The following is a 24,944-nucleotide window of genomic DNA, read 5'->3' as shown; positions in this document are numbered from 1 at the left end:
GGTGGGTGAGAATTGAAGCTGTGATGGATATGGGGATGGGACATGCCAAACGCATCCCAGTCTTGGAGACTGTCAACAACTCCTGGCACAGCATCTGTCAAATGGAAATTCTAGTCTGTGAGAAATGAGACTCACTAATCAGCTGTGTGATCAGGTAAATCCCACCATCCCAGGTTTCCTTCTCTGAAAAACGAACCCTGTACATGAGATCCTTGGCTACATTCCCCTTTGCTACCCGAAATACCCCCAAGCTACATCGTACTCTTCATGCTTTTTTTCCTCCTTTTTCTGGAGGAGTGGGAAATAACATTAATAAACTGTGACTATTACATCAAGACCCACGTGGTGCTTCCCAGGTAAAAAAGTAAACATTGGTGAGAGAGAGGATGCTATATTCCAAATTCTAAGGGTGACTGTTGTCCAGAAATAATGCATATTTGAAGAATCACTGGAGAATAGAGATGAGCCTCTCTTTGAACCTTCCTCTAGGGAGGTAGTAAATACAGCCAGGTTCATGACAGTCAACCATGAGCACCCCTCAGAATGTGATAGAACAAAGGTCACAGGGTTTCCTCACTGGTCCTGCTTGCAGAGACAGGCTACGGGTGGGAGGCAAGTCTCCACAGGTGTTTAAGGTCCCAAGGGTCTTGGAAGGCTTGAACATTTGAACTGATTCCACTGTAGGGTAAAGGCTGAAGGCAGAATGGGTGAGAACAGAATTGACTCAGCATTGTTTTGAGTAGACAGCAGGGTGCCAGAAGAGCTGCTTTTTTAATTGGTCTTTGTATTGTGTTTTTCTTTTTCTCTCTCTCTTTTTTTTTTTTTTTTTTTTGAGATGGAGTCTCACTCTGTCACCCCGGCTGGAATGCAATGGTGTGATCTCAGCTCACGGCAGCCTCCATCTCCTGGGTTCAAGTGATTCTTATGCCTTAGCCTCCAGAGTAGCAGGGATTAACAGGCACCTGCCACCACACTGGCTAATTTTTGTATTTTTAGTAGAGACAGGGTTTCACAAGGTTGGCCAGGCTGATCTGGAACTACTGACCTCAAGTGATCCACCTGCCTTAGCCTCCCAAAGTGCTGGGATTAGAGGCATGAGCTCCCACACCCAGCCTGTATTTTATTTCTGAAACCTGCATCTCATTCTCTCTGAAAGCAAGCAAGTCCACTGGAGAAGGGAAATATCTCTGATTCTGGAAAAAAACGAAACAAGGAGAAGAACTTGATGATCTCTGGGGTTCTCGCCTCAGCCCAAATGTCCCATGAATTTTTTCACTTTGTTTAGGTGGTGAAAACATAGCATTTTGTCACGTGGTTCCTTGGAAAAGTACATTTTTTATATTTTTTAAGGTGGAGTGTTGCTCTGTTGCCCAGGCTGGAGTGCAGTGGCATGATCTCGGCTCACTGCAACTTCTGCCTCCTGGGTTCAAGCAATTCTTGTGCCTCAATCTCCCGGGTAGCTGGGATTACAGCTGTGCACCACCACACTCAGCTAATTTTTGTATTTTTAGTAGAGACATGGTTTTGCCACATTGGCCAGACTGGTGTTGAACTCCTGACCTCAGATGATCCACCCACCTTGGCCTCCCAAAGTGCTGTGATTACAGGCATGAGCCACCGCGTCTGGTGAGAAAAGTGAATTTTATAACAGGAAGGTTGCCTTACACCACCAGGCCCTGCAGGAGAAAACAGCGTAAGGTCCTTGGAATTTCTGTCTGTGTCAAGCCAGTCAATTGATTGGTAAAGTGAGCATTCCCAGAAGGGTTCCTCCCAGCACAGTTCGCAGGGTCAGGAGTGCTCCGAGTCCTCCACAGGTTTGATGAATGAGACAAAGACACCGAGCATGTCCATCCTGTCAATGAAGTCCGTTTCAGCTGGGGTTGGATAGTTACATCAGTCAGGGCCACTGGAAGAAGCGATTCATTGAAGAGATCTGAAGTGCCCCGGGTAACAAGAGAGCATTTGAGGGGCCATTCAATAGTATGTATTTATTTATCCACTTTCCAGATTACAAATATACCCATGGTGTGATGAGGCTCTGGATGCCAGGCCATGAAAATGAGAGAGTCACGGTTACGTACAGCTTTGCTGTGATTTCCAGACAACAGAAGGCAATAAACAATGTTGGCATTCTGTAGATAGGTGGGTAATCAAAGCTTTATGACTCTTTTATGTTTGTGTTATTGATGCTTTTAAAAAAAAGGTAATTTAAGTTGGGTGCAGAGGTACATGCCTGTAATCTCAGCTACTCATGAGGCTGTGGCAGGAGGATCACTTGAGCCTAGGAGTTCAAAGCCAGCCTGGGTAACAGAGTGAGACCCTGTCTTTAAAAAAAAAACAAAAACAAGATCAAAGTGATAGATTTAACAAAATCAGTTGTATAATTTTCATAGGACTGCATTTGCATCAATGAATATCATTTGGAAGAGTTAAAGGTCCTAGAGCTGTCAAAATATATCACCATTTAAAACATAAGATAATTCTTTAGAGGGAGGCATAGGACATTTTGTGAATAGTCTAGAATTAGTAAAGGGTGAATTATAAAAGTGGCCTCAAAAGTTATTTAATACAACCTAGCTCCTACACTGCTTTCTTCTTACACTGATTACATTTTTCAAATGAAATAATGAGAATAAAGAGAATGGAAAGGGCTTGGTTGTGATGACTATTCACAGCTAGTCAAATATTGAGTAAATAAGGAAATGACTGTCAACTGTGCACGTAGTACAGGATGAATGACAGGTTTATAGCAAGAAATTAACTAATGACTTTTATCAAAATAATAACAGCTAATTTTGTAAATGCACTGAGAACTTGGCAAATATCATGCAAATAAGGTCAGGAATACAGAATCTCTCTCCAGAAAAATAAGATGGGAAAAGAAGGAAAAGAATAATTATAGTCATTTTTTCAAGAGATCTTTTTTCTCCAAAGTTTAGAAAACCAACGTAATAACTTTTACATAAGAGAATATTTGCAATCACTGCAAAATAAGTAAAATTAGGATCAAAGTATTTATAACAACACATCTAAGTTTCCCATCACAACTTTTAAAGTATCATATGCTATGCACATTTAACAAATGCTGTAACAGCGAAGACTGTAGTATAACAGTACGGAAACCGGAGGTAGAAGTCAACTCTACTATGAAACATCTCCTATGACAGCCAATAGAAAGAGTTGGGAATTCTCTCTGAAGAAGAAAGAGGAGCCATAGTTCATATTCAAAATCAAATGAAAGAATCCATACAGAGAATTTAGCCCTGTGCCCAGCATATAGCGAGAACTCCTTATGTATTAACTTTATCACATATATTGTTATTATTTTATCACACAGGGAAGAAAAGCATTAAGTTGCATTATAATCAGAACAAGGACAGCCCCAACCTTTGCAAGATTTGGAGTATGCAAAGGGGGGCCCCACACCATGGGCTCCCAGGTTTAAATGTTATTAATCAAGCTCCCCAACAATTCAGTTAAATAAGCTCTACCTTCCTATATGTTCTGTCTCTTGGGAAATATAACTTCATCATGACCATGAAGACCAGTGACAAATTCAGGATCCCTCAAAATTCTGCATCAGTTAATTGGCCACATGGCCACAGGGGAAAGTCCTCTCCTGCCCCTTCCAAGGGCAGAAACTAGGGAGATGTCCACGCAGGATTGAGGCTGTTTAGGTATGGAATTGAGATCCTGGGGAGTAGTTTAGGAATGGAGATGACTTGGCTTCATAGGAAGAAGTGTGGTTTGAGAAAGGCCAAAGGGAAGATTCTAAGTGGGGGGCTGAGCGGAACCCCTCTTGCTTGGGTCTAAGGTTTAGGACATGGAATGTATAATTCTCCAGTTAAGTAAGCTGTGAGTTAGATTTGTGTTTAGGCATCATGAAGTCTCAACTGTACTAATAATTTTGGATTGACAACAGAAAAGAGCACTCTACTGTGACCAGCTAGGCTTATCCTCTCTGGAGCTCCATTTCATTTGCTGCAAAATGAGGGGATCTGACCTGATAACCTCTCCCACCCCTACCTACTCTAAAATTCTTGATCTTTGGAGCCTGTCATTGTAAGAAAAACAAAAGAACATAACAAATCATTAGTTGTTAGTTGTTCTGAGCAACCAAGATGCATCTCAACAGGTGAATGGATAAATGATGGTACATCCATACAATGGAATATTACTCAGCAATGAAAAATGAGCTCTCAAGCCACAGAAAGAAAAGAACAACCCTGAAATGCATATTCCTAAGTGAAAGAAGCCTATCTGAAAAGGCTACAACTTGGATAGCCTCCCTCTTGTCTAGTTTCTTCATTTCTGGCTCAAGCATTTCCCATGATTCTCATCCCTTACACTCTGCAGTCATCACGAGCTTCCATCTTCTGAAAACTCTTTCTGGAAGGTTTCTGTATCCCCACTGAATCTGCCCACCAACTACTCGCTCCTTCCCATTTTATCGTCTGTTCCTCCTGAATGACACACTTTGCACGCTTTTTTGATTGTCAACTCTTCAGCACGTTAAATATATGATCCTGTCTCTTCCTTGAAATTCTTTCTTATCTTCCAATACTCCTAACTCCTCTGTTCCTCCTCTCACCACCCCGTGGGATCCTCCCCATCACTTCCCCCCTCCTCTTCCTCATGCTTCATAAAAGCGGGTTTTTCTGTGGGTTGGCACTTGAATCTCTGCAATAGGTTTATTCCAACTCTCACATATTCCCACAGTTTCCACGAAGAGTCCCATGTGTGTCACCTCAGGTGGGAACTGTAATCACCTCAAATACAACATAATGTTGGGTCTAATAAGGAACCTCAAGTCTGCCCCATTTTAGGAAGAAATCATCGCTAGGAACAACACATATTAAACTGTTCTGTGCTATTTATCAGATATTTTCTCTAAGACTGGTAGAGGAGAAGAGGACCCTGAAGTGACAGAAGTTTTAAGGGGGACAGACAAGGAGATGGGGAAGAAGAATTTTTCCATCAAGGATCAAGGCAGAGGCTGGGCACAGTGGCTCACGCCTGTAATCCCAGCACTTTGGGAGGTGGAGGTGGGTGGATTACCTGAGGTCAGGAGTTCAAGACCAACCTGGCTGATATGGTGAAATCTCATCTCTACTAAAAATACAAAAATTAGCTGGGCATGGTGGCACATGCCTGTAATCCCAGCTACTCGGGAGGCTGAGGCAGAAGAGTCGCTTGGACCCAGGAGGTGGAGGTTGCAGCGAGCTGCCTGGGCAACAGTGCAAGACTCTGTCTTGAAAAAAGAAAAAAATAAAGGATCAAGGCATAGACCAGATAGCTACAGTGGGTACAAGATCATGTGGATTCTGGGATAAAGGGGAAAATAATAAAACAGAAGGTCAGAGATGGCTGGGAAGACAGACAACCTCTCCTCTGCACTTCGATTCGGGACCAGCCTTCCTGGCACCCGAGTCAGCCAGTGTAATCGACGGTCAGATCATTTGTCTTTCCTTTTCTCTGCCACCCCCACCAAGCCCCAGCCCCTGAACATTATCTAGCATTCTACGGGCAAATGAAACAGAAGAGTGAAGCATGCATGTTGGCATCACGGAATGTATTATTTAAGTAGAGAGGGCATTATTTAAATAGCACAGTGCATATGAAAGAAGCCGCAGAAGACACTCAGCAGGACAGGAGCATAAGCATCTTTCTGGGTCAAGTAAGCTGAGAAGCCTGTGGGTCTGAAAGACAAGTAGGATTTATCATACTTGAGAGTGATTTATAGAGCAGGTAGTTTTTAAGCCAGATTTTGAAGGAGGGAGAGTAGGCCAGACGTGTGGGTCACACCTATAATTCCAGCATTTTGGGAGGCTGAGGTGGCCGGATCACTTGAGGTCAGGACTTTGAGACCAGCCTGGCTAACATGGTGAAATCCCAGCTCTACTAAAAAAAAAAAAAAAAAAAACAAACAAACAAACAAAAAACTGGGGATGGTGGTACATGGCTGTAATCCCAGCTACTTGGGAGGCTGAGGCAGGAGAATCACTTGAACCCAGGAGATAGAGGTTGCAGTGAGCCGAGATCATTCCACTGCACCCCAGTCTGGGAGGCAGAGTGAGACTCCTTCACAACAAAAATAAAAAACCAAACAAACAAAACAGCAACAACCACCACCAAAGGAGGAATAGTAGATTCACAGAAGGCAGGCATCTTCCTGCAGCACTCTCTTGAAGGAGATACCAAATGCTCATGACTTCTGGGAAGCTGGTGACAATACTCCGGGGACTTTGTGAGAAGAGCTGACGAAGGAACAGAGAGATAATATGGACCATGAGCCTGGAAGAAATGTTACAGAGTCACATAAAGATGAGAACGTATCTGTGAGTGTAAAAAGCGGGCGTGTAGGAAATGCGTGCCCTTTCAGATGCACTGAGTGTCTTGTTCTTTTAGTCCACAAATTCCTGAATATGTGTTCACTCATTGCCTACTATCGCCCGTGTATTTGGATGAGAAAACCTTAAGCAAACGTTGTGAGTGCAACATTAATTTCCCATAAATTACTGTGTGAAAATAAATAACATTTAAAAGCTGTTGGAATTCCTAAAATGCATTTTACCCCTTGAGAGAGATGTGACTGTGATCTGTCACATATGGTTACAACTTCTGTTTCTCAGATTAGACATTAACTTTCTTTCTTATTTATTTATTTATTTTTTGGTTCTGTACAATGACTAGAGAGAATTAAACAATGTCAGGGACAAATACTTCCTGACTTTTTTTTCTTTTCTGAGATGGAGTTTCACTCTTTTGCCTGGGCTGGAGTGTGCAGTGGCTCAATCTTGGCTCACTGCAACCTCCCCCCACCTTGGATTCAAGTGGTTCTCCTGCCTCTGCCTCCTGAGTAGCTGGGAGTATAGGCACCCACCACCATGCCCAGCCAATTTTTTTTTTTTTTTTTTTTTTTTGAGATGGTGATTCACTTTGTTGCCCAGGCTGGAATGCAGTGGTGCAATCTCAGCTCACCACAACCTCTGCCTGCCAGGTTCAAGCGATTCTCCTGCCTCTGCCTCCCAAGTAGCTGGGATTACAGGCACACACCACCATGCCCAGGTCATTTTTGTGCTTTTAGTAGAGATGAGGTTTCACCATGTTGGTCAGGCTGGTCTCAAACTGTTGACCTCATGATCTACCCACCTCGGCCTCCCAAAGTGCTGGGATTACAGGTGTGAGCCACCGTGCTCAGCCTAATTTTTGTATTTTTAGTAGGGATGCGGTTTCACCATGTTGGCCAGGCTGGTCTCGAATTCCTGACCTCAGGTGATCCACCTGCCTCAGCCTTCAAAAGTGCTGGGATTACAGGCGTGAGCCACAATGCCTGGCTGCCTCCTGCCTTCTTAATGAAACTTGTTAAAGATTAGCTTCCCCTTTTTTGCCCTATTTTCCTTAGATCAGATGACAGAAAACTCATGACTGTTGCACCCTCTGTAAAAGATGTTACATGTCCTTTTCTCTAAAATAAGCACTGCCTATAACCAAGTTCCTGGAACTATGCACCAATCTTGTATGGACAATGTAATCATGCTAAAAATGCCTCTATGTCTTCCTATGGAAATAAACCTCTAAACTTCCCTCCTTTGCAACTCTGACTGCATTCTTTTGGGGTGTTTCCAGGTGGGCCATCCTGAAACTTTGAGTGTATTGCTCTTTAAATGAGATTCTGGCCTTTTTGATTATTTCAGGTTGACAACTGTAAATTGACTAATTTTGGTAAATTTTCTGTAAATCTAACATTTGCTCTATCAGTCTGGTTACGTAAGAGGGGAATCTGTAGAACGTCTAAGTGACCCCCAGCTTCTGAAATAGCAACTTGTAAGCGTTCTCAGGACCAGAACGCTGCCAGAGGACTTCAAAGAAAAGAGGCTTATCTGTCACTGCAGATGGGGGCAGCTATAAAAAGTTAATTCTTGTCTTAGAGCAGGGACACATCTTTTGGAGGATGTGGTTTCGTGGGTTTTCTTTTTCTTGCCACAGTTGTGATAATTTCCAGGGCTCCTAACTCAACTGAAGGCTCATGGATTGAAGCATTTTTGAGAGCTTCAGATGAAGCCATTTCTGAACAAAATGCTTGAAATTAAAAACTTTCTTAGATGCATTTTGCCTTAAAACTATAGAAATACCAGGATGACATACTTTTTAAAAACTATCAAGTTAAAGGAGTTTTTCTTTTTAATTTTAAATAATAACAATATCTTGTAGTTAGTATGGTACTTTCTCCAAAAAAGATCCAAACTTCTCTGCAAGTGCTATTATTATTATTATTTTACATTATCCTTTGGGAAGCAAAAAAGGGGAACCAGTGTCACAAAGAAATGTTAGGTGCTCTGTTCAGATAACTCACAAACTCATGCCCTGAAGGCCTAACCGGAAGTAGAGCTTTGTATGTTCTATGAATAGAAAGTGAAACTCAGTTTCCTTTTTCATAAAACAAAAATTTCAGAGTAATACTGACCAAGAATGTTCATCTGGTGCAGACTGGGAGTGTGGGAGTCAAGGGCAGTGATGTGAATCCAGGAACGCCAGCATTCCGCCTCCTGGCATCACCCTGGGAGACCGCTCCTCAGAGACCTGCGAAACCACAGCCGCCTGCCCCCAAATCCAGCCTGAGGAAGGATCCGGAGACAGAGATGTCCCCGCAGAATCTAGAGCTAGTTAAGTGTGAAATAGTAACACTTCTAAAATGTCAGTGTTAGACTCGAATACAGATCGGCCTTTCAGAATTCAAAGGAGACACAAAGGAAGATAGACCTTAGTTCAGTTTTAATTTCTAAGGGAACATTAGTTCCTTGGAATTAAAAACAAATAGCATCCCTACAGTGTTAGATGCATCTTTCCTTTCCAAACAAATTTTCGAAGTAAAGCTTCTTATTGTTCTACGGTTTATCAGAGATAGAGCACAGAAATTTTAGATACTTGATTTATTAATCTTTCTTTTGCTGTAATATAATTAAAAAGAGGGAAATTGTTTTTTTGGTGTTTATTTTTCCCTGTGAGTGTTTCAAAGTTTTATAGTTAATTTTTTTTTTTTTTTTTTTTAGATGGAGTCTTGCTCTGTTGCCCAGGCTGGAGTGCAATGGCTCAGTCTTGGCTCATTGCAAACTTCGCCTCCTGGATTCAAGTGATTCCCCTGCCTCAGCCTCTCAAGTAGCTGGGATTGCAGGTGCCCTTCACCACGCCAGGCAATTTTTTGTATTTTTAGTAGGGGCATGGTTTCACCATGTTGGCCAGGCTGGTCTTGAACTACTGACCTCATGATCTGCCTGCTTCAACCTCCCAAAGTCCTGGCATTACAGGCATGAGCCACTGTGCCCAGCTGGTTAATTATTTTTTTCTAATAGTTTTAAATCTACTTGTAAGTGAATACAGTTGTGAGATTTATGACAACTGTTCTTGCAGACAAATTTTATTGTGGATTTTCCTATTTTATTTTTTTATTTTTTTACTTTTAAAATGTAAGTAATGGAAAATAGTAAAAATCTAAGTTGGAAATCTAGTAGTGCAGAAGTTGGCTGGCATCTGCACTGAACGGGGGACTGAGAAGGGGTCATGCAATTTCAAGCCCTGTAGACGTTCGTGTAAGACAGAAAATGTAAATGTTAGTAACAAAGAAATGTTAGAAAAAAAGTAAAAGAAAGAACAGCAAGCCCTTCTTTCCTCTTGCCAAGAGAGCAGCATCTCAGAATGCTGATCTACGTTAGACCCTGAGCCAGTAATTTATGTCAGAGCCTGAATGATGTGCAAAGTCCTCTTGATCTAGCATGCAAAAAATTAATTTTGAAGATTCTTTTGAGTCTCATTCAGATTCAGGTTCAGATTCCATGAATTATTCTGTACATCTGTGTCCCCAGACGGTGCCATCCCATTAGGGCCCCTGGTTTCACATCTCCCAGCCCCTCTGCCTGTAACTCTAACTCTGTCCTGGGCAAGGTGAAGTGGGTGCCTCAGAGCCCTGCAAATACATGGCAGAGCTGGGCTTGAACTTCACAATCCAAATCCACAGGAATTTTCATAATTCTTAGCTTCCTAAATGGCCGTACCAAATTTTGACCCTTCCATAGGTGATACATCCCTCATCCATGCACTTTAAAAACTTTTAACAATTTAACCCAAATGCCCCTGATTTGTAACAAGTGAATAGTTGTCCTCAGAATCTCCTGAATAATCTGATATTCAACAGGCACACTATTTGGAAGCAAAAAGCAGATGAATAACTTCCTTTAAAAAATAGCAATGTCCTGGAGAAGTACATGATTTATCTTATCTGATGCCTTCACTAGTATACACAGGTAACTGTCCTCTCAAGAGAGGTCATCCCCAACTATTCCCAGAACAAAGCATCATCCATATCACTTATCAATTGTTGCCTTTTGCATTCACTTATGGGGAATCTTCAAGGATGTTCACTTTAGTGTTATTTAAATCAGAGCGAAAAATTAGAGATGTTCTAGCTAAATTACATTGCAGAATAACCAAAGACGTGAGAATAGATATAATAGAATGTAACAAATGCAGATTACAGAACAGGAGGTTTTTACAGTGGGTTGCGATCTTTCTTTTTAAAAGTCCACTGTGGTGACAATCTATAGGAGAAACTTCAAAGTATTAATGGTGAATATGTCTAAGTGGTGGGATTATACATGATTTTTTTCTTTGAGTTTACGAACATCTTCTGCAATGATCCTGAACTTTTGATTCAGGTAAGAAAAGGAGATATATATATATATATATATATATATATATATATATATATATATATACACACACACACACACACACACACACACACACACACACACACACACACATATATATAAAGGAAAAAGGAGACCAGGATGCGAGTCATCCCAGAATGGCAGAGCCTTCTGGCAAATTCAGCTCAAGGAAAGGGTCCCAATGCTGAGTGGGAATGCAGACACATCCAAGCTCCACCTCCCAGCTCAGGGGCTTGCTCACTGATGGAACCCTCTCTAAGTCTGCTTTTTCTCCCAGCCTTGAAGAGAAAAATAGTAGTGTACATGCATTTTGATCTATTTTCCAATTTTTATCTCTTCAAATACATTCAGGATAGATGAACAAACAGTTGTCACGTTCTTCCCCAAGTCACAGTCTGCTGAGAAGCCTGGTTGTTATGCTAAATGAAACCAGCTTCCAAAAACCAGGAAAACAGACAAACAAATCTAGAAGTAAAGATCTTTCCCAATTGACGACATTAAAACATTCTAAGTAATATGTCCATGGTGTGTAGAAGGGACGAACCTTGTTTGGATGGACGGCAGGTACGCTGAAATGTAAGATAAATATGGAGACCAATGACCCGCGTCTCCTAATGAGGGCACCGTTGGAGGTACCACACTGAGATAGGTTAGAGGGGAGGTGGGGTTGTCGGAGCAGAAGCCATACCTTAGTCTGGAACGTACAAAACATGTGCGTCAGAAACGGATGCTCCCAGGCCAAGGAAAGAACTCTTTTTTCTACCATCGTGCACTCGACATCATCGTCCATCAAGACCACATCTTTCTTTAAGGCCTTTATTGCAAAAAATTGATTGGTTTTCTTGAATTCTGCCAGGAAGACCTAGAAGGAAGGGGAAGAAGTAACTTAATTTTAGAAGTTGGATTCTTACTTCTTAAAAAGGAGACAAAGTCTTGAGAGAGACCTGTGTTGGATGAGAAAAGGAGTTTCTTCTCCAACCCCCATCCATCCTGGATAGGCTATTCCTGAGACAAAATGCAGCACTTCACTGGCTTCAGATATTATAGCACTGTTTCATGCCATCTTTGGACTCTTTCCAAAGGTTTCACAAAATTATTAAGCAATTGAATGGGTTTTAAAAAGTGTGCCCTGCCTGCTCAGGAACCTGAGTAAGAGTATAATAAAAATCCAGAGAGACAAATGCACAGTGAAGAAAGAAGAGTTGAGTAGCAGAGAGGAGATATTGTCTTGAAACATCACTGCAAGTGCACATAAAACCTAGCTTTATGTTTTACTCAGTTTTTCCAGGCCAAAAGAAGAATGGAGGGATATAGTTCTCCTTGTGTACTTAACAAATAAACACCGGCCTGGTGTGGTGGCTCATGCCTGTACGGCCAAGGCAGGTGGATCACTTGAGGTCAGGAGTTTGAGACCAGCCTGGTCAACATGGTAAAACACTGTCTTGACTTAAAAAAAAAAAAAAAAATATATATATATATATATATATATAAATAAATAAATAAATAAATAAATAAATAAATAAGCCTGGCATGGCGGTGGGTGCCTGTAGTCTCAGCTACTTGGGAGGCTGAGGTGCGGAATTGCTTGAACATGGGAGGTGGAGGTTGTGGTGAGCTGAGATTGCACCATTGCACTTCAGCATGGGCGACAGAGCGAGACTCTGTCTCAAAAGGAAAAAAAAAAAACCACCGTTTTCTCTGACAGCACAGCAAAGAATTATTCGTAGCCAAATGTATGGCACATAGTAGGTCCTAAAATGTCAATGACACTGGGTTCAAAGAATGACTTGCTCAGATTCTTGGAGCTACCAGGGAAGGATTTAACTCCAAAGTTTACTTTTCCCACTTGATTTCGTGGCCCTTACATCAAAGGACACCAACATGCGAATGACACATTTTAGGACCTACTATGCATCATGCATTCTGCTACCTGCTTTACGTTTTCAACCTACAATTTTATTATCTAATTGAATTCTTAGCTTGTCATGCTCTGCAGGACAGAAGTTAACAACAACAACAGCAACAACAAAATACTGAGTTCAAAGAATAACTTGCTGAGATTGAGATTCTCGGAGCTCCTATGGGAAGATTTAACTCCAAAGTTTACTTTTCCCACTTGATTTCGTGGCTCGTCTATCAAAGGACACCAGATGGCAGATGATGGAGGGTTTCAACAATTTTAGTTTTTGCAAATGATACAGCAACACACTGTTGGCAACTGTAAGGGCATGGCATTTGGATACAGAAAATTCTAGCTCCAGTTTTACTTCACAGACATTTACTAGCTGTAGAAATGTGGGCAGACCGATGAGGCCCCCTGGGCTTCAGTTTCCAATTACTGCATGCTCTAACTGACGGGACTGTTGTGAAAGTCAGCTCTCAAATGATCTCTGTATCACGGTTGTTAAAATTCCATCATTCATCATTTGTTTCCTTTGTTGACTTTCGGGAAAGGCTGAAGTCAGTGATGCTGCACCAGTCCTGGACATGTGAGTGTCTGAGTTTAAAACACAATGGTGCAGATTTGTGGATGGGTGGTATATGACTTGATAGAAGGGATGAAACTTAGATGAGAATCAGGCAAATGAAAGATGCTCACATCCCCAGAAAACACACAATTTGGGCCAGGCATGGTGGCTCATGCCTATAATCCCAGTGCTTTGGGAGGCCGAGGCAGGCGGATCACAAGGTCAGGAGTTCGAGACCAGCCTGGCCAACATGGTGAAACCCTGTCTCTACTGAAAATACAAAAAAATTAGTCAGGCAGGGTGGCAGGTGCCTGTAATCCCAGCTACTTGGGAGGCTGGGGCAGGAGAATCCTTTGAACCTGGGAGGCAGAGGTTGCAGTGAGTTGAGATAGCGCCACAGCATTCCAGCCTGAGCAACAGAGCAAGATTCCATCTAAAAAGAAAAAAGTAAAAGGGAAAACACACAATTTGTTTTCCTGGGCTTAAAATTAGATTGAGAACAAGGGTGTAGAGGCCTTGGTGAGGAAACATACTTTCCATATAAAGCCAGAAGAGAGAGAAAAGACAAGTTTTGGAGTGTTCTCAGTGTAGTGAGAAAGAGCAACATGACCGTCCCATCTTGCTTTGATGCCTCTCCCGACTCCTCTCCTCTCTGTGCATAGGGACCCAAGGTCCTGATGAAAAGTCATGGACGGCTTTGGACATGGAGTGGGGAAACCTGGGGCTCCCAGTTGCGCCTTGGGATACTGACCAAGGCTTGAAGTTTTAACTACATTTCTTATTAACCTTCTTCAAATGTAGAAATCCACATGGGAACAAAGAAAGACAAACATTTCATGAACAATTAAAAGTACTCTTTTAGTAACTGCTTCTTTCAGTAAAACATCCTAAAACCAGCCATAAACTAAGAAGCCGAAAAGACAATTTCCATCCATCTAATGTGCTTTCAATTTTTGGTAACAGGTTATAATTGCACATTAATTGACACTAAATTATCACGAAGACCGGCTGTAAAATTGTCTATTATGCTCAGATTAGCACCAAATGAGCCTGCTGTGTTTCGTATTATTGTGGAAATGAACAAAAAGAATTCATGAATACCAGCCACCATGTGCAACAGAGAGTAGATGTCCTGAAAGGCAAGTCACCAGTGTTTAAATCCAAACCCCAACTGGAGCACAATATTATTCAGCTGTGGCGACTGCTCAGTTGCATTTTAGTTTAATATTAGATAAACTGGGTAAGATTTCCTGCCAAAGTCTGGTGAGCAGGTGTGGTGCATAATGCTGCCTTTGGCTACACAGATTCATGGAATAGTCGTCTCTCATTAAAATGTTTGTAGGGGTCCCATCCAAGAATTTAAAACCAACAGGAGCCCTGTTAATATATGAGATATCCTTAATATCAAAAATTACCTAAAAGCCTACATTCCATATCATCCCTCCTTAAATCACTAGCTTGAAAATTTCCTGCAGTCCCTGATAGTTGGTTATAGTTTCTTAAATTGTCTCTTCTTCCTTCTCCTCACCTCCCTTTTCCCTCTCATCCTCCTTTTCCTCTTTCCTTCCTCTCCTTGTCATCTGTGAGTGACAGAGACAACCCCCACATGCATGCATGCAGGAAGAATTTAGAGGATGGACTTTCTCCACAATTTTTTTCCGGGACTCTCAAGCTACAATTTTGTTATGGGCTTAATTGTGTCTATGCTAAAGTCCCAATCCCTAGTACCTTGGAATGTGACCGTATTTGGAGACAGGACCTTCAAAGAGGTAATTAAGATTTAATGAGGTTATTAAGGCAGGTCCTGAACCAGTATGACTGGTGTTTTCATAAGAAGAGAAAATTTAAGCCAGGTGTGGTGGCACAACTCTAATCCTTGCTACTACGGAAGTTGAGATGGGAGCATCACTTGAGTTTGAGAGGTCAAGGCCAGCCTGGGCAACATAGTGAGACCTATCTCAAAAAAAAGGACATTTAGATGCAGACGTGCACAGCAGGAAAATGGTATGAAGGCACAGAGAGAGGGTGGCCATTACAAAGCCAGGAGCGGGGCCTGGGAAGAAACAACCCAGGTGACAGCTTGATGGTGAACTTCCATCCTCCAGACCTGTGAGAACATGAATTTCTGTTGTTTAAGCCAGCCAGTATGTGATATTTTGTTATAGCAGCCTGTATTAGTCTGTTCTCATGCTGCTGATAAAGACATACTGGAGAGTGGATAATTGATAAGGGAAAGAGGTTTAATGGACTCACAGTTCTACATGGCTGGGGAGGCCTCACAATCATGGCGGAAGACACAGGAGGGGCAAAGGGATGTCTTACACGGTGGCAGGCAAGAGAGAGCACGTGCAGAGAACGCCCACTGATAAAACCATCAGCTCTCATGAGACTTATTCACTATCACGAGAACAGCATGGGAAAACCCATCCCTGTGATTCGATCACCTTCCACTGGGTCCCTCCCATGACACATGGGGATTATTACAATTCAAGGTGAGATTTGGGTGGGGACACAGAGCCAAACCCTATCACAGCCTAAGCAAACTTATACAAGTCTGAAGACATTTAATAGAGAGAGAGAAAAACAAAAAATCACATATAAAGCAAAACAACACTGTAGGCTGGAGAATGAAGCAAAAGAAGAAAGAACAAAATGAAACAATCACAAACACCGTGTGAAACAGGAAGTGGCTGAGGCACCTTTCTATTTCTTTGGTACCCAAAGACATCAAACTCATAGGCGTGTGGGGCGTATACTTTACAAGTTAAGTAGCTTTGGAGACTACAATGGGCCTAGAGTCCTTGGGGGTTCCTATTTATTTAGAGATCTCTCAGGAAAGCTCTGACACTAACACACAGTCCTGCTGGCCCCACGAGTTTAGTTTCATTAACCGGGAACTTGGCTCATCAGTTCCTGGAGTTGCTCTCCCATGCAGTAGCTTACCTTGCCAAAACTTCCTTTCCCCAACATCTTGTGCAAGATAAAATCCTCGATTTTCAGTTTCATCTGCAGAGACGGTTTTTCTATGTTCACTTCAGGTTCTGGAAGATGGCACATTTTATCCACCTCATCCAACGGAGACTCCCAGGAGATTCCCTGGGGCTCTGAAAATGGCAAGCTGGTGGTTAAAAATGAACACGGAGTAATGGAGGTCATTCCAGTTACTTAGAGCACATGCTTTCTCTTTTGCTTCCCATGCTGAGGCTCCATCATAGTAATTGGAGGTGTTTAGAGGGTCTCCTGCAGTTCAGGCAGCTTTAATACCTCTCCATTTAATACCTCTGTGGGGGCAGCACCCCCTGTCTGTGAACCCAGCATTTGGAATTTGGAGTGTGGACTGTGTCTCTTTCTCCAATAGATTGGGAAATAGTTCAACTTAAGAAACACATTCTAATCAGCAAAAGACTGTATATGCAAAATGCACAAGCACTGTTAATAATGTTAAATCAAGGACAACTAGGGATTTTGACCAAATTTCAGGAAAAAAATGATTTTCAATTGTTTGCATGGCTCACAAGCACAGTGGCATCACTTTCTACAAATTACAATGTGAGGGAAAGGAAATGAAATATAGCAAATATTTAAAGATCTGAACCGCATCATTCATCACCGAATTCAAGTCAAGATGCTGCCTATGCTAGCGGGGCATGGTGCCTCACGCTGTAATCCAATAACTTTGGGAGGCCAAGGTGGGCAGATTGCCTGAGCTCAGGTGTTGAATACCACTCTGGGTGACGTGGTGAAACCCTATCTCTACTAACATACAAAAAACTAGCTGGGTGTGGTTGTGCACGCCTGTGGTCCCAGCTACTCTGGAGGCTGAGGCAGGGGAATCCTTTGAACCCAGAAGGCAGAGGTTGCAGTGAGCTGAGATTGTGCCACTGCACTCCAGCCTGGGCCACAGAGTGAGACTCTGTCTTAGAAAAAAAAGATACTGCCTATGTTGATGGTTGCTGAGATGATCTTCTTTACTGCCTGGCAACCCCTCCTGGCAATCCCTCCTAAATGTAACCCAAACCTTTCTTTTACATTTTTAAGTTGATTTTAAGTCAGAGAAAACAAAAGAAAACTTTTTTGGAATTTCTCCCTGCCTACAATATTCCCTTTACTTTTAGATCCCCAGGTTTATCTTTCACACTCTTCTTGACGTCCAAGGACAAAAGTATTTTAGAATGTATGCTGAAACTACTCAGGTCTCAGAAACAGGGGGTCATATCCACTCATGAACTACTTTCAAACAGTAGGCTGGAAAAACTGCCATAATGTCATGAAAGTGGCCTTGAGTCCTCCTCTTCCCTACCCTTAAATTTGAGTGTCAACAGTGCAGAGTAAGAACATCTTCCCACTGTCACGTTTTAAGATAGATTGATTTCTGTAAAACCATTTGACCTTGACAGAATGTAACATGCTGAAATTCTAAGAAAACATTTGCAGTTGTTCCTTCCAGACCTATCCCAATCTTCTAACCCCCACCTTCTGCCCCTTACAAAGGTAGCCTAATGTGGCTTATTTGGTTTCTTTTCTAAGAAGTGGGAACCTCTTGGTAGCTGGAGGTGGATCACCTATCAGACCAGGTAAGCTGATAACGTAAATCCAAGGGCATCAGGTTAGGGTTAATGGAGACTAATGACTGACATTGATTAGACTGCCAACCAGGACAGCTACCTCTTTTTCCCGGTGTTGGTAAACATGGCGGCCTTGCTTCATTTTTGATGGGGCATGGGAGACCAATTTCAACTGGACCTTCTCTGAAGATCTGTTCAGTATCTCTTAAGCAGCGAGCCTAGACGACAAATGGAGAATCAGACCACCCACCCATCTACCACTGATGGAACAGCTCAGCCTGCTAACCACAGGGACAAAAGCCATTTAAAATTCCTAAATGCATAGGGTCACCAAAGCTCTTCTTTTCCTCAACATTCTTTTAGAATCCCATATTCTGGGAGAGCCTATCTATTGTATTTTATGCACTGGCAGAACATATTTACCTCCCTTACACTTTTCTGGGGCTGACAGGATTCTCCCAAGCTGTCTACATCATTCCCTCACAAATAAGGACAGTGGGTCAGTGGATGGGAGAACAGCTGATTCGGGTAACGCCAAGTCTTACAGAGGGTTTGTCCTTGGATGTGGGAATTCAGCAAATGCCAAGGCAGTAAACAGCAGGGCAAAAGTTGCCCTGGACTCAGTGTTCTGTGAGGATTCTGGGGATGATACTGGAACATGAGTGTTTTTTCCCAGGCTATTCTATAACCCAAATATATTCATGTAAAGCTGTCAATGAATCCTCAGTAATTTTAATGAATTTGTATCTGCATTGCTCATGGCATGAAGAAGTTAAGATTTTATAAAGATCTGCATAATACAAATGCATTCAATAAATATCTCAAAGGGGGGGTATGGGCATGGAGATGAAAGCCAAGGGCAAGGCTGGCACTCAGAAATACATCCCAGCATTTCCTGTAGAGCTGCTACAGGTGGAGGAGCGGGAGGGCATGGACATCTTTGGAGCAGCATGGCAGGAATGTGTTCACAGCTTGTGCTTCTACCTGTTGGGTGCTCTCAATCATGGCCAGCGCTTCAGCCATCAGCTTCTGGTTTATACCACAAAGGTTGGCCACCTTCGTCTGGCATCTGTGATGTACGTTCATGCCACATGCTGGAAAGAAGAAGGTGAATGGTTAGCAAGAATGGAATAATCCCCTGGTGCTGGGCAGTGACTCTCTCTAGAGCTAAGACAGAATCTTGTGGATAGGGAGGGGAGCCTAAGGTGCCATGGCTGGAGGCATTTGGCCCTTGCTCTCCTCGTAATGATCCACATGTGGGAAGGGAAAGTGAGGAAGGAGGTGGACTCAACTCTGGAGGAGATGGGGTTCAGACACAGACCAAATTGAAGACTAGCTACAACAGGGACAAGGCAGAAGCAGCTTTCCAGAAGATGCCCCCCTGTGTGCCATGTCGGTTTACTGTTGCCATGGCAACACCCAGACGTTACCACCCTTTTTCTAGGAACTTAATGTGCATGTAGTTAAAAGTGGGTATAAATGTAATTGTTTAATTTTTCGCAGAGATGGGGGTCTCACGTTGTTGCCCAGGCTGGTCTCAAACTCCTGGGCTCAAGCCATCCTTCCACACTGGCCTCCCAAAGTGCTGGGATTATGAGTATGTTCTTGTGCCCGGCCTCAAATCTTTACTACAGAAAGGAATTTTTTATGATTGTGCTCCAAATTTCACATTGTCAGCATGACTCACATCGGCCTTATTTAGAAGGTGTTAGGTTTTAACTTGGGTAACCCAAGCTCCATTTTCTTACGCATTACTGTAACACGAAGTGATGTTGTCAGCCAGGATGGAACATACAGGGATGGGATTTTACTTTGTTCCTTAAAACTGTAGCTACATCTAGGCTTGTCTGTGACTTGCATGGCCGTGAAGAAAGGCCATTGTCATCTCCATGACAAGGTCATAAGTCTCTGTTACTAACCTGCCAGACCGTAACTCAATTTCTGGGCGGGCAACCAGCCCCTTTGGATGACTATTTTCATGGGAATTATTGTGAGGAGGGAGGGAAGGCAGGGTAAAAGGCTAAAGGAGACCCTACTAAAGACAACGGCTCATAAGGAGGCAGAATGAGAGGCCGGCCGAGGGGGAAGGAAGAGATCTGGAGAAGAGGGTGAGGAGTCTCCAGAGAGGAGAATGCGGGCATGCAGGGTGAGCAGAGTGGAGAGGCAGGGACTGGGGGTGTCAGAGCAAAAATGGGAAACCAGGGCAGGGGAGGCAGGGGAGGACAGGGAAGAGGAGAGGGGACAAAAGAAAACGGGGAGGGGAGCACTTGAAATGAAGGTGGTAGGAGAGAGCAGGGAAGAGAATGGAAGGGAAAGAATATTCAAGGAAAGAAATGAAAGCAGGCACGAGAGCCGTGGAACAAGGCCCAGGAATCCCTGGAAGTTCTAAGCTGTGCAGCGGTGCTGCTGGGACCAGCTCTTGCACGTGGGCGTTTGGGCTCCCAGGACATGTAATCCGACCTGAGACCATCAGAGAACCAAGAGGTGAGAATTTCACTATTCCTGTTTCTGTGGATATGGCCAGGGTACTGGGACACTGTGTTTTGCCTCTGTACTCTTAATGAATTCTTAATGCCCAGCCTCTCCATGTCTTCTTAAACGAGGATGTACAGGAAAATGCGTCAGTGTCCTCTGGGGCCAGGAAGGGATTCTTGAGGCTAATGTTGGCTTCCTATGATGTCTGCTTTAGGCAGTGACTTGAAAACCTACCCATCCTGTCTCCACTGAGAGATCACTCTGGGTTCCACCAGACATGTGAGCATGATTGGGATGAAGAAGGGGGGAAGGTGGAAGACGCTGTGTTGCCTTCTATCACGTACCTCTTCACTCAAAAGAGAGGGCATACATTAGTCAGTAGCACTGATCAAAATAGGGCTGCCAAGAAAAAATAAAGTGGCTTATGTATTTCATGGTTCATCATAGAAAAAGCTCTGTGCTCACCAGTCATGGTGACTCACTCCTATAATCCCAGTCCTTTTGGAGGCTGAGGAGACAGGGTTGCTTGATCCTAGGAGTTTGGGATCAGCCTGGACAATATAGCAAGACCCTATCTCTTAAAAAAAAAATAGACAGACATGGTAACACATGCCTGTGGTTCCAGCTACTTTGGAGGCTGAGATGGGAGGATTGATTGAGCTCAGGAAGTCAAGACTGTGGTGAGCTGTAATCGAGCCACTGCATTCCAGCCTGGGCAACAAAGTCAGACCCTGTCTCAAAAAAAAAAAAAAAAAAAAAAAGAAGAAAAGGAAAAAGTAAAAGAAGAAGAAGAAAAATAAACAGTTTATATGCATCAGATGGCTCTCCTGCAGCGGCTGTATTCTCCGTGCCCTGTCCCTGTCTCATCTCAACGAGAAAGTAGAGTGCTTTGTTGGTTCTTATGGTTTTTTTTTTTTCCTTCCCTGGTCCCTAATCCTATTGTGACAGCATCTCAGCTTCTAAATGTTATTGCCTTAGCAACTTGGAGTTTCACAGCAAGAAAGCCTTGCCTTGTTTATTTCGATGATAGGTCTGAGAAACTCTATCAGTAATGAATGGCGGGTTAGACTCTGCTGTGATTCTGGCCTTTAAGGAAAGACCAGAAAACAGGCAATGGTGGTCAGAGCTGGGCCAACCTCTTACTGGGCACTTGGAGTCCATAGCAATGGTTTAGGGATGGATGCTCAAGCGAATGTCACAGAATTTCTGTGCAGGACCATGCGTCAGCAAAATCAATGTGCTGGGCTTGCTCCTTGATGAGATGACAGAGAGAATCTTACTGGCAGGTGCAGAGGAGGAAGGTTGGGGTACCACATGGCTATGCCTGTTGAAATTAGGATGGGGCAGCTCAGAACCCACTGAGGAAACTATTGGTAGAAAGACCAGGGAGAGGAGAAACACTGTCTTTGTTTCCTTCAGGGCTATGGTATGACAGAAGGTGATGATGGGCTAGGAGCTTTGACCTTGAACCTGAACTGCTGTACACTTTTCTGGGATGAGGGGGTGAGGGCATTGCACGTGCAAGGAAAGGAACGTAGTGGCTTATTGCAGAAGACCACACTTACAATCACGACTTGTCTGGGCTCCATCCTCCCTCCTGTTCCCCAGAAAGCTTCACTCTATCCATCCCCAGGGGGTCCAGGTCAGGCCATGCTCACCCCCCACTGGACTCACCGTCACACTTGAGCCCTTGCCGTGCCAGACCCCACAGCAGGGTCCCACAGTGCTCACAGAAGGTCGGGCTCTTGTAATTGTAGACTTTAAATCTATGTGGCATGTCAATTTTGAATCTCTCCTTGTGGAACTGAAAGAAAGGTAGAAGGTGAGACCATGTGTGTGTCCCCGGAGCCCCAACTTTTGATGTCCTTGCAGATACCTTAGCATAACTAACAGAGATCATAATAAAACACTGGCATCGTGTACGTTTTAAACCATCACTGTCACTTGTGAAGCTCTACAGTCATGCCCGAAGAAGGCAGGCAGCCCCCAGCAACTGGAGGTGAGGGGCATGCTTGCCTTCTGTATGTAGCAAGCACCTTGCAGACAGCTGAAGTCTGAGGCCCCCGCACAGACAGGCCAACAGCTCAGGAAGAGGGCACAAGAGTTATTCAAATGAGCACTAAGGAAGCACTGCTCCCATTTAAATAGATGAAGCTTCCCTTCCTGTTTTAATATAAATACTTCCTTTTCTTTTTCAGTCCAGAATGAGTGCTTTTAACCTCTGGAAGATGTAAAAACAAAAACAAAAACAACCCCTCCCCCGACCTTTTTTTTTAAAAGATGGAATCTCTCTCTGTTGCCAGGCTGGAGTGCAGTGGTGAGATCTCAGCTCACTCCAATCTCTGCCTCCTGGGTTCAAGCAGTTCTCCTGCCTCCACCTCCTGAGTAGCTGGGATTACAGGTGCACAGCACCCCACCCAGCTAATTTCTGTATTTTCAGTAGAGACAGGGTTTCACCATGTTGCCAGGATGGTCTCAATCCCCTGACCTCATGATCCACCCACCTCAGCCTCCCAAAGTTCTGGGATTACAGGCGTGAGCCACCACACCTGGCCAAAAAAATGCCTTCTTTAAAAGAAACATCTCTATGGGTTTATTAGTATTATAGCCTAATGAGAGGCAAATTTTCACTATTTGAAAATTCGTGTATCTTACATAATTTTTTTATACAAAAGTCTTCAAAAGCCTATTATTCATTCATTGAGGCGGCAAGAGGAGGGAGCAGTTCCTGCCAGGTGCGGTTAACAAATATGTCACATGCATCATCTATTACACAGGTGACGTCTCACGTAATCTCAAAATACCCCATTTGAAGTCGCTTCTATTACTATCCTCCTTTGACAGATGAGGAGATGAAGCACAGAGGTCAGAAACTTGCCCAGGTCACACAGCTCTAGTTGGGATATCTATAAGCTTGGCAGTCAGAATCAGAGCCCAGCCATTCTCTTTTCTGTCTTAAAATAAATGTGAAGGCTTAGGAGGATGGAGAGAGGTGCAAGGGAGAGGGATGCTAGTGACAGATACATTACAGAATTTTTTAAAAAACAGTTTTCCAGGCCTGGCGCGTTGGCTCATGCCTGTAATCTGAGGCTGCGGCGGGTAGATCACGAGGTCAGGAGATTGAGACGATCTTGGCCAACATGTTGAAACCCTGTGTCTCCTAAAAAATACAAAAATTAGTCAGGTGTAGTGGCAGGCGCCTGTAGTCTCAGCTACTCGGAAGGCTGAGGCAGGAGAATCCCTTGAACCCTGAAGTCAGAGGTTGCAGTGAGCCAAGAGCACACCACTGCACTCCAGCCCGGTGATAGAGCGAGACTCTGTCTCAAACAAAAACAAAAAGTTTTCCAGAATTCAAATGAAACTCATGGCACAAACAACAACAAAACACTTGGGTAGTTGGATTCCTAGTAAAAATGTCAATATTCTTGTGCAGGATAAAATGCTTTATTTTCTAAAGGTTTATCATCTCTGCAGAAGTTTCTAATTCACCAGTTCCTTTGGGAAGGTGCACAGCAAAGAAGCCTTACTCACCAGCACAGCAATAATCTAACCTTCCCGCCAGGGCTACTGGTCAGCATTGATTCTTTAGAATGGCTGTTTAGAATTGATTAAAAAGTGCTCAGCACTTACAATAGCCATGTTCAAACAAGAAAAAAATACTTTTCAGGACTCACTTATATTCCACAGTTTAAATATGAACAATTAATAGGTCAAGGTCCAGGCTGGAAGGTGACCACTTCGAATCTTGAATGCAGACCCAAATGGCTCAAGACACCATGGCTGATGAAGACTCTGTACACGCTTTCCAATACGAAAACCAATCAGCTACACGGGGCTGGCAAACACTTGAAAGGTGGTAAGTTAGAACTGAGATGTGCTGGACGTGTAAAATAATACACACTGGAGTTTGAAGACTTTTGTATAAAAAATTATGTCAGATACACGAAATTTCAAATACTGATTACATATTGTGCTATGCAGTCATCAGAAGAGCACAGCATCTTCCATGAATCAGATACCCAGTGAGGACTCGTGGAATGAGGAAGGAAAGGGTGGGAAAGGAAGTCGAAAGATTTCATAATGACTTACAGAGTAATAGGCATTGTAGACTACAGATGGGAGGATAGGAGGGAGGGAGGGTTGAAAATTACCTATCAGGTGTAATACTCACTCTGCGGGTGGTGGGTTCACCAGAAGCCCAGACTTCCCTACTAGGTAACATATGCATATAAGAAATCTGCACTTGCTGGCCAGGAGTGGTGGCTCACACCTGTAATCCCAGCACTAATCCTGGAAGGCTGAGGCGGGTGAATAACCTGAGGTCAGGAGTTTGAGATCAGCCTGGCAAATGTGGTGAAACCCTGTCTCTGCTAAAAATACAAAAATTAGCCAGGCATGGTGGCATATGTCTGTAATCCCAGCTACTCAGGAGACTGAGGCAGGAGACTCTCAAACCCAGGTGGTGGAGGTTGCAGTAAACCAAGATCACACCACTGCACTCCAGCCTGGGTGACAGAGTGAGACTCCATCTCAAAAAAAAAAAAAAAAAAAAAAAAAAAAAAAAAAAAAAGAAAAAAGAAAAAAAGAAATCTGCCTCCTATATACACACATTTAAAAAAATCTAAAATTCATGATGATAGGCTGCCCACATGCTAGCCCACTTTCCCTCCTCCATTACGTAAAATATAATTTGTCTTCAGATTATACCT

General features: G+C 43.2%; 1 protein-coding gene across 5 annotated transcripts in view; it reads right to left on the bottom strand.

The window, feature by feature from the left end:
- Nucleotides 1-24,944, bottom strand: part of PRKCQ (protein kinase C theta) — a 138,928-nt gene that overhangs the window by 36,606 nt on the left and 77,378 nt on the right. For all 5 annotated transcript variants that reach the window (XM_074405083.1, XM_039478655.2, XM_039478656.2 and 2 more), the window contains exons 8-12: nucleotides 21,910-22,039; nucleotides 18,745-18,854; nucleotides 17,861-17,978; nucleotides 16,139-16,299; nucleotides 11,416-11,589 (exon numbers count right to left, since the gene is read on the bottom strand). In XM_074405083.1, coding sequence (XP_074261184.1) covers nucleotides 11,416-11,589; nucleotides 16,139-16,299; nucleotides 17,861-17,978; nucleotides 18,745-18,854; nucleotides 21,910-22,039 — 693 coding nt within the window. The remainder of the gene's footprint in view (nucleotides 1-11,415; nucleotides 11,590-16,138; nucleotides 16,300-17,860; nucleotides 17,979-18,744; nucleotides 18,855-21,909; nucleotides 22,040-24,944) is intronic.

This window comes from Saimiri boliviensis, chromosome 8 (genome assembly GCF_048565385.1).
Source record: "Saimiri boliviensis isolate mSaiBol1 chromosome 8, mSaiBol1.pri, whole genome shotgun sequence".
NCBI lineage: Eukaryota > Metazoa > Chordata > Mammalia > Primates > Cebidae > Saimiri > Saimiri boliviensis.
The sequence above is the reverse complement of the archived record's forward strand: the minus strand, read 5'-3'. Positions and strand labels throughout refer to the sequence as shown.